The following is a 27500-nucleotide window of genomic DNA, read 5'->3' on the forward strand; positions in this document are numbered from 1 at the left end:
CCAGGGGGTTGAGAGAAGCGAGGAGGGTGGAAAATGTATGTATATAGGTATAGAGGGATGACGAGAGTGAGAGAGAGAGAGAGAGAGACAGAGAGAAAGAGAGAACGAAACGAACGGAAAGGGAACTGAGAATTACGAGAGTACCTCTTGTTCGACCGCTCTGTCGGAGGATCGAAGCGCACGTATACGCAATTAATAGCACGAGCATGCGGCACGTACGACATTTTTCAAACGCGTTCCTCGCTGTCGCTCCCTCGTGTCCTCGACGCTCGAAAATCCGACTCTCCTCGCTCTTCTTTATCACTCTCGTTCGTTCGTTCGTTCGTTCGTTCGTTCGTTCGTTCGTTCGTTCGTTCGTTCGTTCGTTATAGTAGGTATAGTACCGTTTTTCCTCTTTCATCGTGTTTTCCTCGTTTCTCCTTCCACTCTCTTTTATCGATATTATATAGAATTGGTATATATGTAGGAGAAGATCTTTCTTCTACTCTTTCCCTTTTCCCATCCTACGTACAAGAATTGACAATTCATTCTTATTGATTATGCAACATTATTATTAATTATTAACGCGATCAAATGGGATCATCGTTCCGGATTGCGTCAAAACTATTGTTATGATATTTACGAGTTTACACGTATACACGCACGCACGCACGCATACATACATACATACATACATGATTTTGTTACGAAAAATTATCGAAAATGAAAAAAAAAGAAAAAAAAAAAAAAAAAAAAAAAAAGTTGTAATTATTCCGATACAATGTTGTTACTTTCTAATATTTTCTAACTTCATATAGAATAACAAGAGAAATAAGAATAAGAATAAGAATAAGAGTGGAACACAAGCATAATGTAACCTCCTCTTGAGCGGCTATTTTAGGACTACCGCGAGTCGGTATACACGGCTGGAGTCTTTTCTTTTTTTTTTCTTTTTCTTTTTCTCTTTCTTCTTCTTTCTGTCTTTCTTTCGTTTCGTTTCGTTTTGTCTCTTTCTCGTCGTAGAGCCGACCGCGACGAGTGGAACGTGCCGAGAAGAAAATAGCCTGGACCAACGGCGAGAATACGCAACGACTTAGCGAATATCTAGCAAAGAAGAACGTAGGAGAGGAACCCCGACGGGAACCACTCGAAGAAACTCCATTCGCGTAAGCATGAAGTAGAACTGTGCCTAGCCGTAGAGACGACGATCGATCGGCTCGTAAACGCGAGAGAACTCGCACCTATGCGATAACAATCTCCTTTTACGTATATGTGTATGTATTGCGGCGGTATATATATATATATATATATATATATATATATACATATATATATAGTAGGTAGTCCGCTTATCGAAGTGGAAATTTCATGCGAGGATTACTAACGATAAATACGTTATGCGAACTCATCGTCGTTACTCATTGATTCGATCGATCGATCGAACGATCGAAAAAAAATCTCTTTTTATACACCCATAATAATAATAATAATAATAATAATAATAATAATAATAATAATAATGATGATGATGATGATGAGGATGATGATGAAAATATTATTATTTAAATTTATCAACCGACACGCTTGTTTAACGTTCCCGTTATTATCATAAACTTCTGAGAATCGTTCTCGTTCGTTTATTCTTGTACGATAAGAGAAATTAGGATCACGAAAGAGAAATCTTGCAATTTTCCATCGTTCAAAGGAAGAAACGAGATACAGAGTATGATGGTCGTTAGTAGTGCATCACTCTGGCGCATCACGGTCATTATTCCTGATTATGGGCGTCCAATCAGGACTCTGCTGATCCCACCCCGTGTCCTACGCTTCCTGCTCGTCCCTCGAGGAAGGGATCGATCCGAGGGATCGGAATGTCGAGAGGGATGTAGCGCGAAACCGACGTCGCGATGGCTGGCTCGCCTCCAAATCGGTTTAATTTCGTTTACGCGACTCGCTTCGAGCCGAGCATCTCTCTCTCTCTCTCTCTCTCTCTCTCTCTCCCTCTCTCTCTTCCTCTCTCTCTCTCTCTCTCTCTCTCTCTCTCTCTCTCTCTCTCTCTCTCTCTTTCACTCGATACTCTCGAAACCGAGAATCCGTGGCATCTTTGTGAAAAGCAAATTATTCTACTTTCAAGTACGACTATAGGTCTACTATCTTATGGCATTGAATTACGAGGCGTTGCGTTTCGTTTAGACGTTTTAAATGCATATTAAACGCGACGAGATATCTAAAGTTTCTTTGAATATCTAATCGAAACGAAAATCGATAAAACCGTACGATTAAATGCATTTAATCGTTTTAATTATTAATTAGGAAGAACTCGCTAATGCTCCGATATCATATTCAGACTCGAGAATGATCCATGATATTTTGTAGTCCTATCGAGAGGCAAAAAAAAAAAAAAGAAAAGAAAAGAGAAAAAAGAAAAAAAAAAGAAAAGAGAAAAAAAGGAAAGAAAGAAAAATACAAAGAAAAAGAAAGACACAGACGAAAAGAGGGTAGTTCACGAAACCGCCATCGACGTCAGAAAGGCGACCAAGAACGCGATATAATGTGTGTGTGTGTGTGTGTGTGTTTTTACATTATGCACTAACTCTGACGACTATTCGTTATCGAAGTTAAGTCCGTCGAACGAACGATCGTATATCTCTGTCGATTTCGTTTATCATTCAACCTACCATTTCAATGTTTAAACGATACCGAATGCGTTGAACGAGCCACGCCGGCAGAGTTCTCACCGGCACAAATTGATACCTTTTACCCTCCCAACATCTGTCTCTCTCCTTCCAGCTATTAACGTGAAACTAACCAAAAGAAAAACTTTCAACTTATTTTTCCCATTGGAAAATGAAATATAATAGGTTACTACTACGTCGCGATGTCAAACTTTCAAAGAAGAAAAAGAAAGGAGGAAAGAAGGAAAAAAGAAAAAAACAAAGAGAAAAAGGAAAGAAAGAAAAAAAGGAGAGAAAAAAAGTTTGTAGTAAAAACGTTAAAAATATTGTCCTCATATAAACGTTTATAAAACATTTATTATCAATCAAACTTATTCCTTTCATATTCGTAATGTTTTTCCCTTTATTTTGCAATTTCCAAATCCACCCCTATCGTTTCTCTCTCTCTCTCTCTCTCTCTCTCTTTCTGTTTCTCTCTGATATCGAATTCAAAGCACGATAAACACGTTTGTCAAGGCAAAGCGAGAGAGTTGCAGGGACACGCATGTGAGAAAAAGAGAAAGGGGGAGATTGGGAGAGGGAGAGAGAGAAAAAGAGACGGGGGAGGGGAGAGAGAGACAGTAAGAGAGGGAGAAAGAGGGTGGAAGTGTGGGACCATATCCATGCGTCAGGGCCACGCGTGCAGAGAGAGAGAGAGAGAGAGAGAGAGAGAGAGACTCGAAGGTGCGTATACGCACGCGCACGCGCGTAACGCTTTGTTACATGCGACTGAACCAGGAAGCGTCGCTCTCTCTCTCTCTCTCTCTCTCTCTCTCTCTCTCTGCGTCATTAGTAATCTAAATAGGTTAAAGTGCGATCTTCTTGACGTCGATCCTTTGAAAGAGGATATTATTCATTTTTCATTTTTCTCCATATTTTTTTTTTTTCTTTTTCCATCAGCGTAATATATCCAACAACGACATGATAATATATAATTAAACGATCCACAGTTATTACTGGTTGATTATAATCTTATATATACATTTGATGCATTTCAAGTTAATAATTACAAAAAGATTCTTTTTCATTTTCTTTTTTTCTTTTACTCTTTTTATTATCACTTTTCTTCGAAGAAAAACGAAATGGTCGATTTTCCTGATAATGGGACAGATCAGATGTAATATCTTTCATTCGAGTTTTACTATTAGGACGAAAAAAAGGGCGAAAAGAAAAAGGAGAAGAAAGAAAGAAAGAAAGAAAGAAAGAAAGAAAAAATAATCAGTAGAAACGTCATTAAGATAATAATGAAGGAAGGGTTGAGTTTTGGGACCATTATAAATTGGAGTGCTGTTAGGTATCGTCAAATATTAGGAATGGGAAAAGACGAGAATATCTCTTTCGCAATTGCTTAATCATAGAATTTCATCTGTTCGTGAACTGTCTCTCGGGTGAAACGTCGCACGTTGCAACGAGAAAGACGAAGAGGAGTGCTAAAAGACGGAGGAGGAAGAAGTAGTGGTGGTGTTGGAGGAGTAGAAAGAAGAGGAGGGAATGGGGGAGGAAAATTGAAAAGGGAGAAAACGACAAGGAGAAGTAGGGCCGAAGAAAGCTGCTAGCTTGCGAGCTTGCGAGTTGCTCCTGTTAGTGTTACAAGAGAGGGCGAGAGAGAGGGGGAGAGAGAGAGAAAGAGAGAGAGAGAAATAAAAAGAGAGAGAGACAGAGGCCGAATAGAACGAAAGCCCCGGCTGGTAGCTTCAAACGAAAACTCTGGCGCGTCCAACGAGTTTGTATCGAGCGTAGGAGGTAAAAGCGCGACGCTGCGGAAGGTTGAAAAGAGATAGAAAGAGAGAGAGAGAGAGAGAGAGAGAGAGAGAGAGAGAGAGAGAAAGAGAGAGAAGGCGTTCCTCTCTCGCGTAGCACCACGATGCCGCGCTCTGCAGAAACGAAGTTGGGAGAGAGAAGAGGAGGGAAACGAGCAACGAGGATGAGGCAGAGAGTACTGGAGGAAGAGGATGGGAAGAAGGAGGGGAGGTGAAAGAGGGGAGGAGGAGGACGGGAAACTGCCGCAGACCGAGGCCATGGTAGGCGAGGTGAGGTGGCAATCAATAAATATACAGAACCGGCGGAGAGCGAGGTAGAGAGAAAGAGAAAGCGAGAAAGCAAGCGAGCGAGTGAGCGAGCGAGTGAGTGAGCTAGCGAACGAGTGAGAGAGAGAGAGAGAGAGAGAGAGTCCGTCCGACCACCACCGGTCCGTCCGTTCGTTCTTGCGTCCCCAAAGCCTCGCTCTCTCCCACGGACCTGACCCAAGTGCGAGCGACGAAGAGAGAAAGAACGATAACGCCCTAGAGAGAGAGAGAGAGAGAGAGAGAGAGAGAGAGAGAGAGAGAGAGAGAGAGAGAGAGAGAGAGAGAGAGATAAAGAGAAAGAGAGAGAGAGAGAGAGAGAAAAGAGAAGGATAGAAATAGACGAAGAGAGGAGGAGGGTGGAAGGATCAGAAGAGGCTCTGCTCTGCTTTGCTCCGCTCTGCCCTGTCAGAGAGAGAGAAAGAGAAAGAGAGAAAGAGATAGATGGAGGGAGAGAGAGAGAGAGAGAGAGAGCGCGCGAGCATAGGGTGGTGGTGGTAGAGAGGAAGAAGGTTGACGAGAAGAAGGAGGGGAAGTGAAAAGGGGAGGGCAGGTCGGAGGTGAAGCAACGAAATAAACGAAATCCCATCGCGCACGATGGAACAGCATCCGAGAGACCTGTGCCAACCGGGACGCGAGGAAAAGAGAGAATAAGCAAGAAAGAAAGAGAGAGAGATAAATAGAGAGAGCGAGAGAGAGAGAGAGATACTGGCCCGATGCCGGCTCGAGTAGCGTTGGGAATCAATCGTTCTCGAAGCGTTCCTCTCGAATGAGATGGCAATAGGAGAAGTGCTGAGAGAGAAAACGAGAGAGAACAAGAGAAAGAGAGAGAGAGAGAGAGAGAGAGAAGAGAACCTATAGACCTTTAGAGAAATGTCTTTACGAATATATCTATATACGTATACATATCTCGTAGGATCGCCAAGACTTTTGGAACACGAATCCTTCCGAAAACGTTCGAGATTTCTCAGGTCTGCGTTCCGTTCAAACGAAACTTCGCTCGAAATGGAGTTTCCGCCTATCCGCATTGCACGTCGGTCGGGGTCGAGAGTTGGGGTTGGTGGAGTCGTTCGGTCGGTTGTTTGGTTGGTTGGTCGATCGGTCGCCTGCTCGCTCGCTTGGTTGGTTGGTTAGTTGGTTGGTTGGTTGGTTGATCGTCATCGTCATCGTCATCGTCATCGTCGTCGTAGTCGTCGTAGTTCGCATAACGATGAATGAAATACCAAACTAAACTGTTCTGCTTATACCGACGGATGTGGACGGATTATTATACCTTTCATATCTTCTTTATACGAGAGAGAGAGAGAGAGAGAGAGGAGAGAGAGGGTAGGAGAGAAAGAGAGGGAGAGATTAGACAACAAAACCAATAGATTACGCGATACTATGAATAGTATTCGAATATTATAGATAACAATGTACGTAAGTACTCGCGATATGAGTCAATACTATTATTATTACTATTATTTTGTTACTTTTATTATTCTCTTTATCTTTTCCATTCCTTATCATCGATCCCATCGAGCATCTATGTGATATCGAAAGAGACTATTTTTAATAGGGGAGCTAGGAAAACGAGGAAGAGAAGGAGGATTATTCGAAGAACTCTGAAAGTCGATGGATAATAAAATAAGTGATATGTATATATGTATACATATATATATATATATGCATGTATATATGTATGTATGTACATACGTAGGTAGGGTATATGTATATAATACTTTTGCGATGAGAAAGTGATAGATCGAAGTGTAGAGTCGAGAGAAAAAAGCGTGAAACGCGTTGGTGTGTTTCGAGCTTATAGAGATAGAGATAGAGGGAGATAGATAAATAGATAGATATAGATAGATAGATAGATATAGATAGATAGATAGAGCAGCTCGTCAGCCACAGCGTCGAGTATCAGACAAAAAATAAAGAAAGAGAGAGAGAGAGAGAGAGAGAGAGAGAGAGAGAGAGAGAGAGAGAGAGAGAGAGAGAGGGACGTAGGTAGACGGAGAAAAAGAGAAAATAGAGAAGAGGATGATTAATGAAGCGTGCGGCTTTATCGGCGACTAAAAGAGATCGTAACGACGATAAAGCTTGACCCACACTTCACCGCGCTAGGCGTATAGGGCTATGTGGAATTATTAATTATCCACCCCCGTTGATTCGCATCAATTTGTCACATTCGTCCTGTTCAAACTCGGCGGGGCAAGAACTATAAGAAGAAGTCGTTTTCGCACAAAAGAATTCGCCCTATGTGTGTACGGTGGATTTTGCTCGAACGATTTCTTTTCTTTTTCTCTTTCTTCTTTCTCTTTTTTTCTTCTTCTACTTTCTTTTCACCCGAGAAAATGAAAGGAAAAGAAAGAAAGAAAAACAAGGAAGAAGGAAAGAGAGAAAGAAAGGAAAAAATAAAAAGAGAGGAAGTAAATAAAAAGGAAGGACTCGATGAATTTAATTTTTTCTGCGATAAAAAAGAAGGAAAGAGAGAGAGAGAGAGAGAGAGAGAGAGAGAAAGAAGAAAGAACACAGAGACAGATAGAAAACAAAATTGGAAATATATACATATATATATTTATAAATATATATATATATATATATATATTCACATAGAAGAGACTCGAGTATCGTTGAGCGTACAATTTAAATATTGCAAGTACGGTCTCAATGGAATTTGCATTGATTTGCGAGAGGACACGAGAAGGTTTTCCAATTTTATCGGATCGATTAATTAAGCGTAGCATTCGAAGGGGCTGGAGGGAGGCTAGGAGAGAGTGGGGAGGTGGATTTGGGGAATGGTGGTTGGGGGGTGGGGTAAACGAGAGGAGTAGGAGAAATCGCGCGCTAGTCTCGATTTGCTAGCGACGGATCAATCCCTTTTCGGCGATCGTCGAAGGATATCGATCTTTGCAATTCATCGAATATATATATATATTATGCGAAAGGAGACGGCGATGATGGCCGTCGTTTGGTCAATCCTGCGGCCAAGCTACCAGCTAGTTCGATAGTCGAGCCGTTCTAGTTTCGATCAGAACCTTCATTATGCGAGCGTTTATTAAACCGCTAATTACAGATATACCGATCAGGTGACCGATGATAGTTGTCAAATACGCAAACGATCACACATACCTATGTACATATATACATACATTCATATATATATATATATATATATATATATATATATATATATATGTATATAAGTATCTATGTAAAGTAAATAATAAAAGGATTGAGAAATAATTCATTATTTCCGTTTGTTAATACTTTTAATCAATCTGAATCATGTTGTAGATCGTGTGAATTTTTTTTACTTTTCTCTTCAATTTTTTTCGTAAAATTGCAAAAAAAAAAAAAAGAAAAAGAAAAAAAGAAAGAAAAAAAAAAAAAAAAAGAAAGGAGAAGGCGCAATCGACTCCTCGGCACAAATCGAGTCCACGTTGTGCGTTTGAACGTAAGAAAGATAAAACGGACTTACCACCAAAAAGTGCAGTGGGATCGAGCAGCGGATTGGCCTGGTCCGCCTGGAGCTTCTCGGAGGTGGAGGTGGAGCCCGGCGTTGCTGTTGCCGCCGCTTCACCTCCGCCACCTCCGCCTGATGCGGAGTTCTCCTTCTCCATGCCAGTCCCCTGTAAAATCGACGTTCCTTTCTTACCAAGTACTTATTTCATACTTCCCTTCTCCTCCTCCATTTTATTCTACCATTACGTTAACTTAATGTCTTATTTCGTCACTTGACAAATTTCATTTGGTGGCGGGAGGGGTGCGGGTGGGGGAAAAGAAATCAGAGAAATTTATTGGAGTGAGAGAGAGAGAGAGAGAGAGAGAGAGAGAGAAAGAGAGAGAGAGAGAGAGAAAGAGAGAGAGAGAAAGAGAGAGAGAAAGAGAAATATATTAATAAATATTCCACGTCGTTCTTTCTTTTTACTTTTACTTTTTCAATTTCTTTTTTTACTTTTTTACTATCATTTTATTTTATTTTATTTTATTTTATTTATTTTTTTTTATTTAATCAAGTATCGATATTAAAAGCGAACTCGTTTTGCTAGTAACTCAACCACGAAGCTCGGATGGTACGCATTTCAATGAATTTATTCAAAGTCAAGGCGATCAACTAACTCGCGAGATATCGTTTCGAGGTTCTACAAATCGACTCGATATCTCGTAGTATTAAATGAATAATTTATCAACGTAACACACACGGTCAATGTACCCGTAACCAACCGAGAACGGCTTCTAACATTCTTGTATATACTTACATTTATGTAAATTACTATATATATATATATATATATCCGACAGATAACGGCATTAAACCACGTGCAAATACTACGAGTTCTACCGCCAATTCGTTTGATTGATAATTTCGTATTTACGTAAGGGAATGATAAAAACGATTGGAAAGTATTGGAAAGTATTACGAAAACATACATATGTGTATATATATATATATATATATATATACACACACACACACACACCCATTGGAATGCAAATAATAAATCCAATAAATGCGATTCGATTGATATAATTATTTTAACGACAGTAATACAGTGATTGTTAATAACGAAGCGTTAATTATTGAAAATTTGTATATAATCATTATCCTTTCCTAAGTCAAGGTCATATAATTAAAATATTACGAGCGGATATTATCCCATATATAAAGATAAAATATGTTCATCTCTTTCAACTAAATAAAATGCCATTTGCATTCGGTGACTGTTTACCAGCTAAAGAAAAGGCTTCCTCCAGCGCTTTAAATAAAGGTCATTCTCCCCTCCACGTCTTCCCCTCCAGCGCTTTCAATCAGCTGACTGGCATACTCCCCCTTCCTCGCCCTGTCAGCTGTTGTATAAATATACATCGTTACAACGTTGAGTCAGGTTGAGCTGGTACTAGGCTAGACACAGGCAGAGCGCGCGCGACACCGTTATTATCATATACTCGGTTATAATAGTCGTTAGTGCAAGCAAGTATGATGTATGCATGTATGTTTGTACGTACGTATGTGCACGTACTGCAAGTATACGGAAATGCTATTGTCTCTACTCGTCCGTCTGAACGATTATTAATCGATGACGCGTCGATTCGTGACGTGTGACCCAAATATAATTTCCTATAATTACGATAAAAGTTATTTGTCTCGATAGGGAAAAAAAAAAAAAAAGAAAAAAAAGAAAAAAAAAGAAAAAAAACTTTCTACATCATTTTTTTTTCTTCTTCTTTTTCCCCCTCATTTGATTTTAATCAAACGGAATAATTTACATATGAATTTATTATATATCTTCGAACGCGTTCGATGAAGTTCGAGCGAGCGTTTCTATTAGAATCCGAAATATCGAATATTAAGGAAACGTCCGATTATCGGAAATCATTATTATTTTTATTACTACTATTATTATTATCATTATTATTATTATCTGTAAAAAAGATGAGATAATTGAAATTTCCTGTTCAACCGCGTCTTGCATTTCGTGTTTATTAAGTCGAAAAAAAATAAGATAATGGAATCTTCCGAAATATATATATATATGTATATATTTCATTGCTTCTTTTGATCGATATAAACGATTTATATAGATCGACAGAATTATATGTGATCCATTGTTACAAAGTACAAAATACTCCTCGTAATTTAATAACAAATCTCTTCTGCAAGAAGAGTAAGCCCGCTGATCGGAGTTTTAGAAAAATCAAAAGAGAAAAATAATATATAAAAGCAAAAAGATACTTAACTCTCGACATTGTTCCATCTATCAGAGACGTTATCTCATTTAATATCAAAGCGAATGAGCAAGCATCATTCTCGGCCCTTCTTTCTCAAATTGGTCTCGCCTTCGACTCGGGGGGGAAAAAAAAAGAACTATTTCTGGCGGAGTTGTCCATTTCTAACTATAAACGACGATGACGATGATAACGATAATGACGATGACGACGATGATGAGGAGGAAGTAGAAGCGAAGAAAAAGAAGTAAAGCGAATGGTAAAGGAAACTCGCGTCGTTCGTTCAAGAATAGAAATAAGAGAAAGAGAATAAGAGAAATAAATAAAAAAGGAAAGAAATAAAGAAAGAAAGAAGGAATGAAAGAAAGAAAGAAGGCGAACGCGTATAACGCGTCCTCGGCGCTTTTCGTCCCTGAATATCCGGGCGAGTTCGCAATGCTACCCCGTTTTCAGGCAGCCGAGTAGTACTCGGAGGTGCTCGTAAATTGGCGAGGAAGCGGAGGGATGCTAGGAGAGACGTTCTGGGTGGAGAAATTCTCTCTCTTTCTATCTCTCCCTCTCTCTCTCTCCCTCTCTCTCTCTCTCTCTCTTTCTCTCGTGCTCGCTCTTTCTTAAGGGTAGGGAGAGAAGGGTGAGAGATGGACCGAAAGAGGGGAGAGCTAGCTAGTGAACGAGAAAGACAGAGATAGAGATAGAAAGGAAGCTAGAGAGAGAGAGAGAGAGAGAGAGAGAGAGAGAGAGAGAGAGAGAGAGAGAGAGGGGAAGTGAACGGAGAATGGCAAGTCGAGAGCAAAAGGAAGACGCGGTCGACCATCGATTTCTCGACCGGTATTACGCTCCTTCCATCGTCGTGGAAAAAGTTGGTGCCGTTGTTGGACGTCCCAGGTAGTAATGCCTACGCTCATACAAAAAAGAAGGAAAAAAAAAAAAAAAAAAGAAAAGAAAAGGACAAGAAAAAAAAGAAGAAGAAGAAGAAGAAGAAGTAAAAAGAGAAAAGAGAAAACTTCTCCTGTCTACCTAGTTTTCTTAGCCTTAGATATTTCTTTTTTCTTTTTTTCATTAATTCTTTTCTTCTTTTTTCCTTCTGTATCTTTTAAAATCGAGCAAACGATCAATTCACGTATTGGTCAAATTCGTAAAACAGTAGTAACGTTTTTGAGATAATTATACATCCCTTTTGGCTTTTATCAACTCGTTATCTTGCCATTATCGAAATCACGAGAGTACATAAACGTAGACACTTTCGAATTTCTCTCTCTCTCTCCCTCTCTCTCTCTCTCTCTCTCTCTCTCTCTCTCTCTCTCTCTCTCTTTCTCTCTCTTTTGTTAAAAGCATGAGAGCTGGAATTACGGATAAGAGCTAATCTTCGATTGCTTTTGATGTGATTAGAAAGAGAGAATGATACTATTTTGGCATATAATCGCGTGTGTCGTTATATAATAGATATGAATGAGGCCATGAGAGAGAGAGAGAGAGAGAGAGAGAGAGAGAGAGAGAGAGAGAGAGAGAGAGAGAGAGAGAGAGAGAAATACAAAATAGAAATGAGACGTATAAAGCTTTAATGAATCTTTATCTTCTAACAAAATAATTTTATTTATTTCTAATAATCATATTTATAGAAATGCGTTTATCTCTCGACGACAGATCAATCGAAAAGAATAAATTTCGATAGCAACTCGTATGAAACGATTGAATTTTTCGAAACTTTAGTACCTATCATCGTTATAAAATAACGGATGATAAATGAAGAAAAAAAAACAAAAAAAAAACAACAAAAAAAAAACAAAGAGAAAGAAAAAATGTAAAATTGTAAACATCGAAAATACAGGTATAATAAATTTCTCAATTAAAAATCATCGACCTCGTTTCACTTTATAAGGTGTATCATTAATACGCGTTTTCAGTAAAGGAAAATTCTCGTTCATTATTCCTCCAAAGACTCTTAACATCGTTGAAATGAAATGAAATATATATATATATATATATATATATATATATATATATATATATATATATATATATAACGTGGGAAAACGAAAACGAAAAGAGAACGATGGAGAACGATAGAAGGAGAAAAGAATTAAATACACAAGCACGATAAAGATAAAATTCGATGGAGCGACGTCCCAATTTTATTTCGAGTATAAAATAAAAAATGTTTTCGTTCTCGTGTATCTACCCTCTCCGTACATTTCCGATAGTAAGAGTTCCCAAATACTTTGCAAAAGTGGGTTAATATTTAACTAAGGTAGACATTTACTATTTTTCTTTTTCCTCTATTCTTTTTGGATTTTTCTCATCTTTCTCTATATTCCCTCTTACTTGTCGCGTTTTATTCTCTCCCTCTGATCTTCCATATCTACAATTCTATCTATATACCTAAACATATATATATATATATATATATATATATATATATACACATATATATACTGACGCATATATATATATAGATTAAAAATTTTTGGTTTTCCCAATTATCCCCTTTTATTATGATTAACGACTAGGAACAAGATTTTACTGAAACACGAAAAAAATAAAAAGAAACAAAACAGAAAAAAGATCAAATAAAAGAGAAAAAAGCAAGAGAAAAAGAAATCACACGACGAATGTCAAAAAGTTTGTTTAGAGAAGGTAGAATAACGTCCACTTTTTCGTACAAAACTACCGCTAGAGACAGATGGACGAATTTAGCTGTTCGATTAACGAACAGCCATGGAACTCTCTTCTCGGCGGACATTTTCGAGAGAAGGGAAGATATATATATATACACACACACACACACACACGTATATATACACATAGTATATATATATATATATATACGTGGCAACGAAGGACCTCGAGATCTTGATGCTTTCGCAGAGAACGGAGCGACATCGCGGCTCGCGTTTCTGTACGAGCGAGAGCGAGATAAGAGAAACGAGAAGAGCCCAGGCGAGTGAGTGAGTCTGAGAGAGAGAGAGAGAGAGAGAGAGAGAGAGAGAGAGAGAAAAGAGAGAGGTGGTCGCAGGAAGGTAGGAGAGGTAGAGGAGGAGCAGCAATCAATACAGAGCCACCAGAGCAAAACCATCCCTCGACTCTCTCTCTCTCTCTCTCTCTCTCTCTCTCTCTCTCTCTCTCTCACCCTCTTTTCCCTCCATCTCGTGCATACACAGGCGCGCGTGATCACACGAACGAACGACCGAACGAACGAAGAGAGGAATACAGCACTATTCTCTCTCTCTCTCTCTCTCTCTCTCTCTCTCTCTCTCTTTCTCTTTCTCTCTCTCTTTCACGAATAAATAGTGTATGTATGTACCTGCGTGTGATTGCGACTGTATTCTAGGTAGAATAGAACGTGGTTTAGCGAGAGACTTCCATACAAAAGACACACGCTTTCACGCACGTGGATTATGAAGAGAAAAGAGAAACAGAGAGAGATATATAAAGAGAGAGAGAGAGAGAGAGAGAGAGAGAGAGAGAGAGAGAGAGAGAGAGAGAAATAGAAGGGAGTTGGCAGGCGTGCGTTGTCTCCGATCGTAACCGATAGAACCCATATAGCAACGATTAGATACCTTTCTTACGTAGAGATACACCAGATATAGAACGCGTCAGATGAGTTAGACTAGAGATTGAAAGGATACCTACAAAGGGATTTAATTATCAAGTGACGTCAAGTTTAAGTTATGAACGAAAATTTCCTATATATATTACATATATATTATATATGTATATATATGTGTTGTTTTTTTATTTCTTTTCGTCAACATGAAATGTATACTTACAATTAATTACGAGGTCTCAACTCATAGTAAAAGCCGGCTCCACGGGGCACCATCACACCTGTAATAGAAAATTATAATATGAATTAATAATCTCTTCGGTATAATTTGTCATGATTTTATTTTTATGTGTTTATAATAATAAACGTCATACATCATGAAAGAGAGAGAGAGAGAGAGAGAGAGAGAGGGAGAGAGAGAAATGTGCTAAATCAGAAACGTTGGAAAATATCTCTTGAAAAATAGGAATAGGGACAAGCGTATCTCATTGTCTACGTCATCGACACGAGGCCGGACTTGCATTACGTAAATGCAATATATAGTATAACGCGTTGGAAACCGGTGAGATAATTTATATACGGTCGAATGCACTGGCTTTTTCGATACACACACCCAAAAAGAGCGAGAGAGCGAGAGAGAGAGAGAGAGAGAGAGAGAGAGAGAGAGAGAGGAAGAAGCTGCATCGAACGATAGAAAGCGTACATCCAAAAAAGAAAGAGGGAAAGAGAGAGAGAGAAAGAGAGTGAGAGAGAAATAGACGGGCGAGAGTCCAGCGAAACGTTGATCGCCATCCATTAGTAATTAGCGGGTAATGGATATTACCCTCTTGTAAACATTCGTATTCTAGAAACACTACTTACATCATGAAAATACGATACCCGAAGGGTGGTCTATTTCCAAACAAAAAAAGAAACTCGAAAAAAAGAAAAAAAAGAAAAGAAAAGAAAAAGAAAAAGAAAGAAAGTTTTCTTTTTCTCGGTGAACTAGAAATCGTTTGGTTTTGCATTTAAAAGAAAAGAAGAAAAAAAAAAAAACAAAAAAGAAAAAAGAAAAAAAATTGAAAAATAAAAAAAAGAAAACAAAGAAAATAGCTGTCAATAATTCTCGAGTAAATGCAATCATAGTAATTCGAGTTGACGATCGAGATAGTTATAAGCAATATAATTCGGCCATTCATATATGTAGGTGTGTGTATATATATGTATATATACATACATATATATATATATATATATATATATATATATATAAACATACACATATACACATTACATTTTATATATGTGCGCGCATGAAACCCATACGAATACCTAGAGAGGTAAAAGAGAAGAGCAAACGAAATCGAACGGTCGGCTTCAATAAACAGCTCTTTTATTGGCGTTGGGCACATTACACGCCGCTGAATAGCTAATAAATACTTGATGAAGTTTAATACCCGATGATTTACATCGGGTACATTCGATGTTCGTTTTTGGGAATACGCTAGAACGTCAAAGGAGTTTGAATATATCGTTTCGATTTTCGGCCTGTACTATTTAATTTCCTCGATTTTACAGAGCTACCTTCACAAGAAAGAAAAAGAGAGAGAGAGAGAGAGAGAGAGAGAGAGAGAGAGAAAGAGAGAGTACACAGGAATTTAAAGCGTTAACAGGAGAGAAAAATAATCTATTGGAACGTACATACGAGTTATCAGGTGTAATGCAGAGCCACCACTGTAGATTTATCCGGTCTCGTTAATTATTTATTAATTAGTTCGTTCGTTCTCTTAGCGGGAGAAAACAATTAACCTTTGTCGGGACCAAACTGGATTAAATATCCAACAAGGATTGGTGGTAGTGGTGTCAAGGCAACAACGACAACAACGACGACGACGACGACGACGACGACGACGACGACGACGACGACGACGACGACGACGACGACGACAACGACGAGTTCGCACGACCTCCGACCGATTATCTGAGTACGTTAATTCATTAATTAACGAAGGAGCCTCCTCTTATCTGTCGACGCGAACCACTGATAACGGACCGAGAATCCCGACCTAGTCTAACTCCCGAGGCCGTAGAAAGTTGAGTACGCGAGCGTGTACTGTGTCTAGCTCTCTCTCTCTCTCTCTCTCTCTCTCTCTCTCTCTCTCTCTTCTTTCTCTCTCTCTTCCTCTCTCTATGCTAGTATACTTTACTAACACATATATATATATATATATATATATATATATATATATATATATTTATACACATACACACACTCACACCTTGTATTTCCAAGTCGTGAGAGAGAGAGAGAGAGAGAGAGAGAAAGAGAGACACGCAAGCGCTCAAACCATGCTACCGAGAATGTATCCATAATTCATGAATAACACGGCTATCGCATAGATTTGCCGATCGCTAGAGCTCCGGCATGACGCTTTCAAATTGAAATATTCGACAATGTGGAAAAGATATAACGGGAATACGTGACATTTCCTTTTGGATCTTATATGTAGCCTATAGAGAAGAGAAATGATTATTTTCTCTTCCCCTTTCTCTCATTCTTTCTTTTCCCTTCCTTTCCTTGTTTTTTTCTTTTTCTTTTTTTATTTTCTTTTTTTCTTTTATTTTTTACTTCTCGAAGAAAACAAAACGGGAAACGACGAGAAAGAGAGAAAGAGATAGACAGAGAGGGAGGAAAGAGGGGGGGGGGCAAAGAAAGAGACATGGCAAATCGTTTGCCCTTTGCCATTTATTACCGTCATAAATCAAAAAAGCGTATACGTTTATGTATGTTAATCGCAAGAGAACGCACAAGCAATATGTAAGTGCGTTTTGTTTGAACGAGCGAGCGCCCGTCTCTTCTCCTTTTTTTTCGAATGAAAATGCAAAGGGGAAAAAAAAAAAAAAAAAAAAAAGAAAAAGAGAAAGAAAAAAAAAAAAAGAAAAGAAAAATAAAGAAAAAGGGAAAGTGTGAGAAAGAAAGAAAAAAAAAACGTGGAAAGGAAAAAAAAAAGCCGATAGAGAAACGACGATAAAAATGAAATTATAATATCCATTAAGAAATCGAAAGATTTGTTTTATTGTTTATCTAAGAGAAAACACATTTCTCAATGTGATAGATGCTCTTTCACCCCCCCCCTTCCCTCCTTCTACCCCTTCCCTCCTTCTACCCCACCCCCATTCCTCTCTTTCTCTCAATCTCATTCAATAAAAGTGAGAGTCAATAAGTTTGACTACTAAAGGATATTTTTATTATTCAATCTTGATGATTAAAGAGATAAATGAGATATATATTATAAATATGTATTTGCCTGTGTATTTACTATGATTCATAATCGAGAAGTAATATACATATACATAAATAAATATATACATACATACATACATACGTACGTACGTACGTACATACATATATATCCGTCTCGAAGAACAGTTAAGACGTCGGAATCGATTAATTTTAAATTATGGAACGTCGAAAAAATCATATTTCTTCGGAGGAAAAAAAAAAACGAAGCTCTCTAACTATGTCAAGGACAATTAAAAAGGGAAAAAAAAGAGAGAAAGAACGAAAGAAAGAAAAAAAAAAATACAGAAAAATAGAACGAAAGAAGAAAAAAAATAAAGAGAGAAAGAGAGAGAGAGAGAGAGAGAGAGAGAGAGAGAAAGAGAAAGAAAATAATCCATTCGAGAGAGACGGGTTCAACGTTCTCTTCGTGTGTATATAAATATGTATATTATATCGCACGCGAAAGAAAGAGAGAGAGAGAAAGAGGGAGAGAGGGAGAGGAAGAGAGAGAGAGAGAGAGAGAAAGAGAGAGAGAGAGAGAGGCTGAGTCATCGATATAACTTTACGCACGTAGTATATACGTGCTCGCTACTACTACAATTTCATTCATAAACGTAAAGCACTTACAACACAATGAAACCAAGCACACGTATGTCTCCTCTCTCGTCACACACACATACATACACACAACATATACACACACGCACGCACGAATACCACACACGTACAAGCGAGGAAGAAAGAGAGGGAGAGAGAGAGAGAGAGAGATAGATAAAGAGAGAAAGAGAGATAAATAGATAAATACATACACAGAGTGAGGGAGTAGGAAAGCGTGCGCGCTATTAAAGCGCCTGTATGTAAATGCGCACACGTGCGCTTCGAGCGCACATGCCAATGTATATACATATACATTTGCATATATGTATGTTATATAAATGTAAATGTCTGTGTGTTTGTTTTTGTTATGTTGAAATTCGCGCACATATATATCATCTTTCTTTATCTTTCTCTTTCTCTCTCTTTTTATTTTCTGAATGAGAGAAGAAAATACATAATTCTCTCTATTTCATATGCTCATCGTTTAACGCACATTTATTCACGCATATACACACGGATACCTATCATTCGTGCCAAAGTGTTCTTCTTATGTGGAAACTACAAGAGAAAGAAAGAGAGAGAGAGAGAGAGAGAGAAAGAGAGAAATATACACTGACTAGACACGATAGTTGTAGCGGTACATACGTTATTCTCTCGTGAATACGAGCTTATATACATTCATGTTTATATGTATGCATGCACATATATATATATATATACATATAATGTATGTATATCTATATATGTATCTGTATATATATATATATATATATGTATCTGTATATATATATATATATATATATATATATTTATGTATGTATTTATATGAGTGCTCGCGTGCACGTGTGTATATATGAGATAGAAACATATACGTTTTACACACGACCTTACTTCGTATATGTTACGGTATCTAGGTCAGTGTCTTCCTCGAGAATGGCTTTTCGAGGCCCGATTTGACATTCGAGCTCGATTCCCTTCGTTTCTCTACATCGTGCTTTTCGTTGTCAAGGTCTCCCTCCCAATCTCTGTCATCCTCTATGTCAAATGTATTAATAGTATTAATAGGAGAGAGAGAGAGAGAGAGAGAGAGAGAGAAAAAGAAAAAAAAAAATAATAATTGTCTATCCTATCTTTTTTTTTTTTTAACTTTTCAAATCATTCGTAGAGAAAAAAAAAACAGAAATAAAAAAAAGAAAAAGGAAATATGTCGAGGATAAAAAATATTCACTTCGTTTGATTAACAAAGGAAAAATAGAGGAATTCACAAAAATTGTCTATTTCCTTTTTCTTTTTTTATACAGATTATTAAACAACGTGCATATGAGATATTACGGACGAAGAATATTCAATCGATTCGATTAATGATCCTAATAAAAAAAAAAAAAAAAACAAAACAAAAAAAACAAAAAAAACAAAAAAACAAAAAAACAAAAAAAGAAAAAAGAATAATGGAATTTCATCTTTATAATTAACTCCTCTTACTGAAGTAGTATAAATTTTGCTTTTTCTTTTTTTCTTTCTTTTCTCGGAGCATTATCTCGCCAATTAAAATGGTTACGATAAAGATAAGAATCTGTTATAAATTAAGTTAGAACGACAATAAGAAGAATCGGTTTAAATGATATTCTTTCTTTCTTTCTTTCTTTCTTTCTTTCTTTCTTTCTTTCTTTCTTTCTCTGCCTCTCTCTCTTTCTCTCCCTATCTTTCATTTTCTTTTTTTTTTCTTACGACCACGACCGCGAGCAATGTGGGTGAAGGCTAATGGCCGACCTCCAACTTTTAATCGACGATTTTCGCGAAACACTAACGGCTGGATAAGTTTTCTTATCGGTGCTGTTCTTTTTTACTCGAGAAGAAATGAGAGAAAGTATTAGCGAGTTTGCCTCGACGATACTAATAAAATCATTTTATTTCTTTCAAACTTGACGCAAACGAGAGAGAGAGAGAGGGGGGGGGGGGGGAACTTCAAATATTACAAATTTATTCATTAATTATAAAGATATAATAAGGTGAAGAGAAAAATCAATTTTATCGATAAGATCTTCGATCAGCTGATCTTTTCTACAATCGAATGAGTTATTTCAATTTGTTTGTTTCTTTCTTTTTTTTCTCTAACTTAATTATCAATTATTAAGATAATTGAGAAGAAAATGATAATTAGTGCTTATATATATATATATATATATATATATATATATATATCTTCGATCAGCTGATTTTTCCTGTGTCAAATGAATGAACTATTTTTATCTCTCGATCTGTGTGTATTTCTTTTTATGCAATTGTATTATTAATTATCACGAGATTATTATAATAATGAGAGAAAAAAATCAATGAGTTTACGATTTGTTTTTAATTATTATTTTAAACAGACGATTATGATCTTCTATCAGCTGATCTTTTCTTGTAAATTTAATGAATACTAATGATTTTATCGGATAATAATACAGAGTTAATTCGTTTTTATATTCGATAAACAAACGAATCGTACTCTTTTGCATTCTCCGAAGCAAATAATAAAAGAATTAAGATTCTTGAAAAATCGATACTGTAACGATTTTTATCACGATGACCATTGGCTCGATAAAGTATACTCGTAAGTCGTTTCGTTAAATTTAACAGAATATGTTTTGAAAGTGAATCGACGGAATTTGAATCGTTCAACCAACACTATGGAAATATCTTCCTTGTTGTGGAAAATTTACAAATTTTCCGGCATTTATGCAATTTAAATATTGAATTTATGGAATATCAACGAGCAATATAACGAGATCAGAGAATAATTAAAACGTTCGCGCATGTGTTTCTCTACCACTTTCCATGATTCTCCGTTTTTGTTTCACAACAGCGTGACAACTAAACCAAGCATTTTCGACAAACGAAACAATTTGACAAACGAATCCTTGATGACGCGCGAATGACGAATAAGAATTTTATTTATCTATAGATTTTTTTTTCTTTTTTTTTTTTTTTTTTTTTTTTACTATACTCACTAAAAAAGACAGATCTAAGATAAATGACATACGGATGAAAAAAGAAATTTATTTATCCTCGCTGATCCTTTTTTTTTTATATTATATTTACTAAAAAAAGAAGAAAAAAAAAAAAAGAAAGAAGGTAGATCCAAGATATCTCTTCGTTTAATGATCGAACGAAAAAAGAGAAAAAAAAAAAAAAATATATATATATATATATAAAAGAAAAAAGAAGAGAACTAAGCGAGATCTAAGCGAGATCTAAGCGAGTCTTCGCACCTGCACGCTAACGTTCCACTTCTTAGAGTCACACGGCCCAGATTTTGCTCCATTACGTTCGGCTCGACTCCTTCGCGTTAAGACCTTCGCAGCTCGTCTTACATTTCGAAAACTTATATAACACAGTAAAAAAAGAACACACACAAAAAAAAAAAGAAAAAAAAGAAGAAAGAAAATAAGGAAAAAGAAAAAAAAGAAATATATGCTTTTCACCGCGCATTAAATCAAGCACGAAGTAAAACGAACGAAAACATTTCCAACGCGTTACTTTCATTTCATATATTATATGTATATTAATGTATTAAAGTACAATTATATTACATATGCATACGATACATACATACGTACGATATGTAAATACGTATATCTCGGATTATATTCTCCTTCTACTTGCTCTTCTACACAAACCAACATTGTATTAAGCGAACGATTCTGACTCTATTTGATTCAACTTAACTCGACTGAACATTTACACGCTATCTTCAGATTCCCTATCTTCTTTCGACTTCCTGTCTTTCCCGGTTACATTCTGCCACAAAATTGTATTTGTACTAAGTATAAATCATATTCATTTTATCCGTATTATATTGCCCGTTATAATCGAGATGAAGATAAATATCTCTGCGTCAATGCAAATTTTTTTTTTTTTTATTCGAACTAACGATAGAAGAACAAAATTTTAATTTAACTAATCAAAAGAATCCTGTCGAATTTCCTAAGAACTTTTTTCTTTTTTTTCCTAAATCGTGTACAAATCTGAAAGATACAAAGGTGAAAAGTAACAATCTATATAGATAAGAATGATCTATGAGAAAAATAACTGTACCAGCTAAGAATCACTTGGTTGTTCACTGTGTTCAGTTAGAAACCGGAAACTCGGTTCCTGACGAGGCAAGACGAAACGAAATTGACGGAAGTTACGCAGCGAAAACGCTTCGCTGCCGTCGCCTATAAATCAGACTTCTTCCATGGAGGCCTCTCCCACCCCTTTCTCCATTTCCGTCTCCCCTTCTCTTCTAACAACTGTCTCTGTCATCGTGTGTCTACGTATATGTGATTCTTTCTCCTTCTCTTTCTCTCCCCCTCCTCTCTCTCTCTCTCTCTCTCTCTCTCTCTCTCTCTCTGCACACCCCTTATTTCTATCTTACCCTCGCTCTCTTCTCTCTGTCTCAAATCCATGATGGCCCATATTGTCTAGTTAACGATCGATTCGTACGTTCAAAAAGATAAGAGAAAAATAAATTTCCGATGCTCGATATACAAAAATTAAAAAATTTGTGTAATTTCAATCGATTAACAAATTATCTACCCGTTATTTCGTTTTGGACGATGTCATCGAATAAAATGAAAAAAATATTATTCATAATGCCACGTCTCCAGGATGACGTATCTTTAAAGGTATAACAAAGGAAAAAGAGAAGAAAATAAATCATAAATAAATAAATAAAAGATCCTATTCTTTTCTGCTTTCTTTCTTTTTTTTTTCTTTTTCTATTTCTTACTTTTTACTTTTCTCAAACTCGAGGCTGTCCAGATCGATGGTATAACTTAACGCTAGATATGTATCTATTGGAACGCCATATTCGTCGATTTGCCACGGTCACAGCTGTCGTTTCTATTCCTCGTCTCGACCCGCAGCGATCGTGTTTCATCGCATCCGATGCTTCCAAAGCTCTTAGATGCTTTTAGCTATATGTAGGTATCATACCGAATCGTCCTTCTCCGGACTTTTAATGTTTCGATAAAAAAAAAAAAAAAAAAAAAATATTGTCGGCGATATGAAAATTCTACTAAAACGTCGAGACGAGACACGACATGAAACGTACAAAAAATCCTTCTTTCCTTCCCCTCCCCTCCGCCCCTTTCTCTTTCTATCTATCTATTTAACATCGACTACGCTTCGACGAAAACTGCTCTTTCTCTCGCGAATTCGAAATAAATGATGACAGATTTAAAAAATATTTTATAAAATATCTACAACCATTAAGAACGATGTAGAATCTTCGATATATAATCACAATGGAATATGATTTTTTTCGCACGTATCGAATGATAAAGAAGAAAAGAAAAAAAAAGAAAGAAAAAACGCAAGAAACAGACAACAAACACTTTTACATTTTTTTTTTTTTTTTTTTTTTTTTATTAACTCTTCATTAATTCAATTTATTTCGCACATTTAAAAAATGATTTTCCCGGACATACATATAATATGATAACGAACGTATTTACAACCCTTCAATAATCCCCATCATTAAATTCAATTATTAACTCTCCGTAATTCGATTTATTTTCACATCTAAAAAAAAAGAAAAAAAAAAAAAAAATATAAAAAAAAAAGAGAGAGAAAACATATGATACGAGTGTAAATACGATATTAATGAGAAAGAGAGAGAGGGGCGGTCGGAGATATAAATAAAAAAGAAGACAATAAACTTGCAATCTGTTATAAAAAAAAAAAAAAAAAAAAGAAAAAAAAAAAAAAAAAAGAGAGAGACAGAGAGAGAGAGAGAGAAAATATAAGAATAATAATCACCTATCGTAGAGAAGAAAAAGGAGAGCGGAATAAAAGAAGGAAGAAAAAAAAGAATGAAAAAATAAAAGAAAGAAAGAAAGAAAGAAAGAAAGGAAGGAAAAAAAAAAAGATAGAAGTATGCAACGAATGACAATCGAAGGATGAAGAAATAACCGATGAACAAATTGGAAAGATATAATTCAGATTTATTCGTCCAGCTGATACTTGGACGCTGCCGAGTATCTCGACTTTCGTTGCGGCGGATCGATAACAGAAACCGGGGTGGGGCATTGTCGTATTCCCTCTGCCTTCCCCTTCTCTAGCTCTACCCCTTAGCCATCCCCCCTTGGTCACCCCCTCGACGAGCATCCCTGACGCGATCGCGACGCTAAGGGCTCTGACGGTGCCCGCACGTGAATCCCTTCTCTTCCATACCCCTCCTCCTACCATCACCTCTTCTCCCCTCAACCCTCCACTGCACCGATCTCAACCCCAATCCTAACCCCCACCTCCACCTCCTCCGCCTCCTCCTTCTTCTCCTTTTCGTTGTCGTCAATGTTATCCTGCAACGTTGTAGTTAAATTCGTGTGAGTGCTCGTTCTATACAACGTTTCTATAAACGGGGAGAGAGGGGTTAAACGGGGAGAAATGACCAACGTTAAACGAAATTAAACTTGTTACTCTCTTTCGGTCTCTCTCTTTTTCTCTTTCTGTCTGTCTGTCTGTCTGTCTGTCCGTCTTTTTCTGAAGTTTACAAAGTAATTAAGAATCCTTATAAGTAAGAGTTAATATAACGGATAATAAAATAATTTATAATTGATTATTATTATATTAATAAAACTTTGATTCTTTAAGGCAATGAAAATGTAATATACTTGAAAATTACTATCGCCTCGATATTACTCTCACTCTCTCTCACTCTCTTTCTCTTCCTCTCTCTCTCTCTCCCTTTCTCTCCCTCTGTCTTTCTCTAAAGTTAACAAAGTAATTAAGAATTTTATAAGTAAGAGTCAATAAAAGATATAATAAAAAACAAATTTATATAATTGAGTATTATTATATTAATAAAACTTTGATTCTCTAACACAATAAAAACGTTAAATACTTGAAATTTATATCATTTCGATATTATATTCTCTCTCTCTCTCTCTCTCTCTCTCTCTCTCTCTCTCTTTCTCTCTCTCTCTCTCTCTCTCTCTCTCTCACTCTCTCTCACTCACTCTCCTTCCATCTGTCCTTATTTGTCTTTTTCTAAAGCTTACGAAGTAATTAAGAATCTTATAAGATCTAATAAAGTATATAATAAAATATAATTTATAAATTGGATATTATCATACTAATAAAATTTTTGATTAGATAATGTAATGAACAATTGAAATTCATATCAACTCGATATCATTCGATATATCTCATCTATATACGTCGATTTCATATTTCGTTAATAACGATAATAACGAATGGAAAATTTTTCCTAAACAATCAACGAGAGAGATATTTATTCGGACAATGCACTCCGTTGACGCGTAACATTCGAAACGAATATGACAGAGAGAGAGAGAGAGAGAAAGAGAGAGAGAGAGAGAGAGAGAGAGAGAGAGAGAGAGAGAAAGAGAGAAAGAGAAATGCCGGTACTGGTCTAATTATTTTTCGTTCAGAAACCGACAACCAGAACGACGATAGACTCTCTCGTGTAGTTTAAGCTCTATTTAAACTTTATAATGATAAATAAATAATATTTGGGAGGAGTTTAATTTATCGGAAAAATTATCGTACGAAAATGAAGACCTTTTGAAATGGCTCGCTCGCTGAAGTATAACTAATTCATGAACGATGATACAAGAGCTCATTATAATAAATATTATCAACATTCAAAGATCGATTCGCATAAAACGTATGCAATTAGACGTCGTTTAATTCATTGACGAAAGGAAAAAAAAGAAAAACGTACAATTGTAAGAAATAATCGCATAAGAGTTTACTCGCACAATACTAAGTAAATATATTAAATGCGTCTTCTTGTTTCTATGATCGACTAAAAAAAAAAAAAAAAAGAAAAAGAAAAGAAAAAAAAGAAAAAAAAAAATTAAACAAGAAAAACTAGATCGTTCTAGTTTAATAGTCAAGTTGAAGTCGATCTTGATATTCGTAAGAGTCATTAAATGTTATTATTTAAATGAAAATTTATACGAGGAGTCGTTAGACGGGACAAAAAAATAGAAAGAAAATGATATCTTTCAGATAATCCGAGATAACCAGATTTTCTCTTGATATCTCGATATACTGGCGTTATATATATATATATATATATATATATATATATAAAAACGTATTATGATATATCGATATATAAGTCGACCATTTTTCTCGCTCTTCAAAGTTACTCTTCTTCTCGCGATTTCTTTTCGACGATAGATATATACATACATACATACATGCGTATATCCATCTATCTATAACGGATCTCTTGAAATTTCCTGGCACTTGTCCAATCAGAGTACTCCGACTTTCATCGTTTCCCTTGTCATAACACATTGCCGGGTTTTTCTTTATCGACTATAGGTTACCTACGAACACTTATTCGAAATTCTATTACGATTTCGTTCAGACGTAATCCAACGATTAAGAAGATCCATATAATACGCCCTCGAGTTTCTATTTCTATTTACGTATATGTATATTCATTCGATTATTTCGATCGATCGACGAAAAATCATTTGCGACGTAATAATCGCAAAGTCGGAAAGAAAAAGGGACGAATGAATGAAAGGATATATATATATATATATATATATATATATATATATATATATATATATAAAATATCGAAAAGGATAAGACCGTTTACGCGCGGATTGGTGGCTCTTTTCGAACGTACGACCGCAGACACACTTTCGTGCACGATATGAAACTCTACCGATAGTTTTTGGGCCGCGTCCGCAGACTATGATTTTTCCTATCGAATCGTGTTTTCAAAGACCGCAAGTCCGAATCACCGAATAGGTATGTATATACATGCATATACATATACATATATTTATATATATATGTACGTATATAACTATATATATATATATATATGTACATATTTCTCTGTCGTATGTAATAGTATGTACATACGTACATAGACGTATTCAGAAGGGTAGTTCGATCAGGCCGCAAAAACGGACGCACGAAAAACCACAGATATCCATTCCGTAGGTTCCTACGTGAAAGTGCAAAACGCCATGGACGGTACTTAATTAAAACGAACGTAAACGAGCATGCGAATCGTCCATGGTTGCACCGATACGATTTTATTGCCCAGCCATTCTTCGTTTCCTTTCTCCCTTTCGAACCACTACCTCGAAACTTCCGTGTTCGATGATACGCGAAAACACATCTTAGATCGGATACGAAAGATCGGTATTTATGGTTTTCCTTCCGAACGAGAAAACAAGAAAAACAAGAAGAAAAACAGAAAGAAGGAAAAGTAAAAGTAGAACAAGAAATAAAAGAAGGAAATAAAATAGGATAAATAAAAACGTAATGAGACAATCGAAATAATTCGATCGATCAATCGATCGATCGATCTATCGATCATCAAGTTGGACATTTATTTTTTCTTTTTTTTTTGCTCTCTCTCTCTCTCTCTCTCTCTGTTCTTTTTTCTTTGAAACCTTCGAAAACGTCACTCGTCAATTTCCATAGAATACTTTAAGTCGAGACATTTGTAAGAAAAAAAAGAAGAAGAAAAAAAGAAAAAAAGAAAAAGAAAAAGAAGAAAAAGAAGGAGACGATAAAAATCAAAGATAGCTGTCAACGTAGCTCGTACGAACGTTAACGTCGATACGTTTAAAGAAGCCACCGTCGTCGTCGTCGTCGTC

The 27500-nt window shown here is 36.4% G+C and overlaps 1 protein-coding gene across 16 annotated transcripts in view; it reads right to left on the minus strand.

Annotated features, from left to right (window-relative positions):
- The window catches only part of LOC124946648 (bromodomain adjacent to zinc finger domain protein 2B-like), a 132406-nt gene that overhangs the window by 35829 nt on the left and 69077 nt on the right, over positions 1-27500 (minus strand). For 14 of the 16 annotated variants that reach the window (XM_047487631.1, XM_047487625.1, XM_047487623.1 and 11 more), the window contains 2 exons: positions 14236-14293; positions 8220-8370 (listed from right to left, as the gene is read on the minus strand). In XM_047487631.1, the coding sequence (XP_047343587.1) occupies positions 8220-8361 (142 nt within the window). In that variant the 5' untranslated portion in view covers positions 8362-8370; positions 14236-14293. The remainder of the gene's footprint in view (positions 1-8219; positions 8371-14235; positions 14294-27500) is intronic. The other 2 variants (XM_047487629.1, XM_047487630.1) reach the window with 1 other exon arrangement.

Source organism: Vespa velutina, chromosome 2 (assembly GCF_912470025.1).
Source record: "Vespa velutina chromosome 2, iVesVel2.1, whole genome shotgun sequence".
Taxonomy (NCBI): domain Eukaryota; kingdom Metazoa; phylum Arthropoda; class Insecta; order Hymenoptera; family Vespidae; genus Vespa; species Vespa velutina.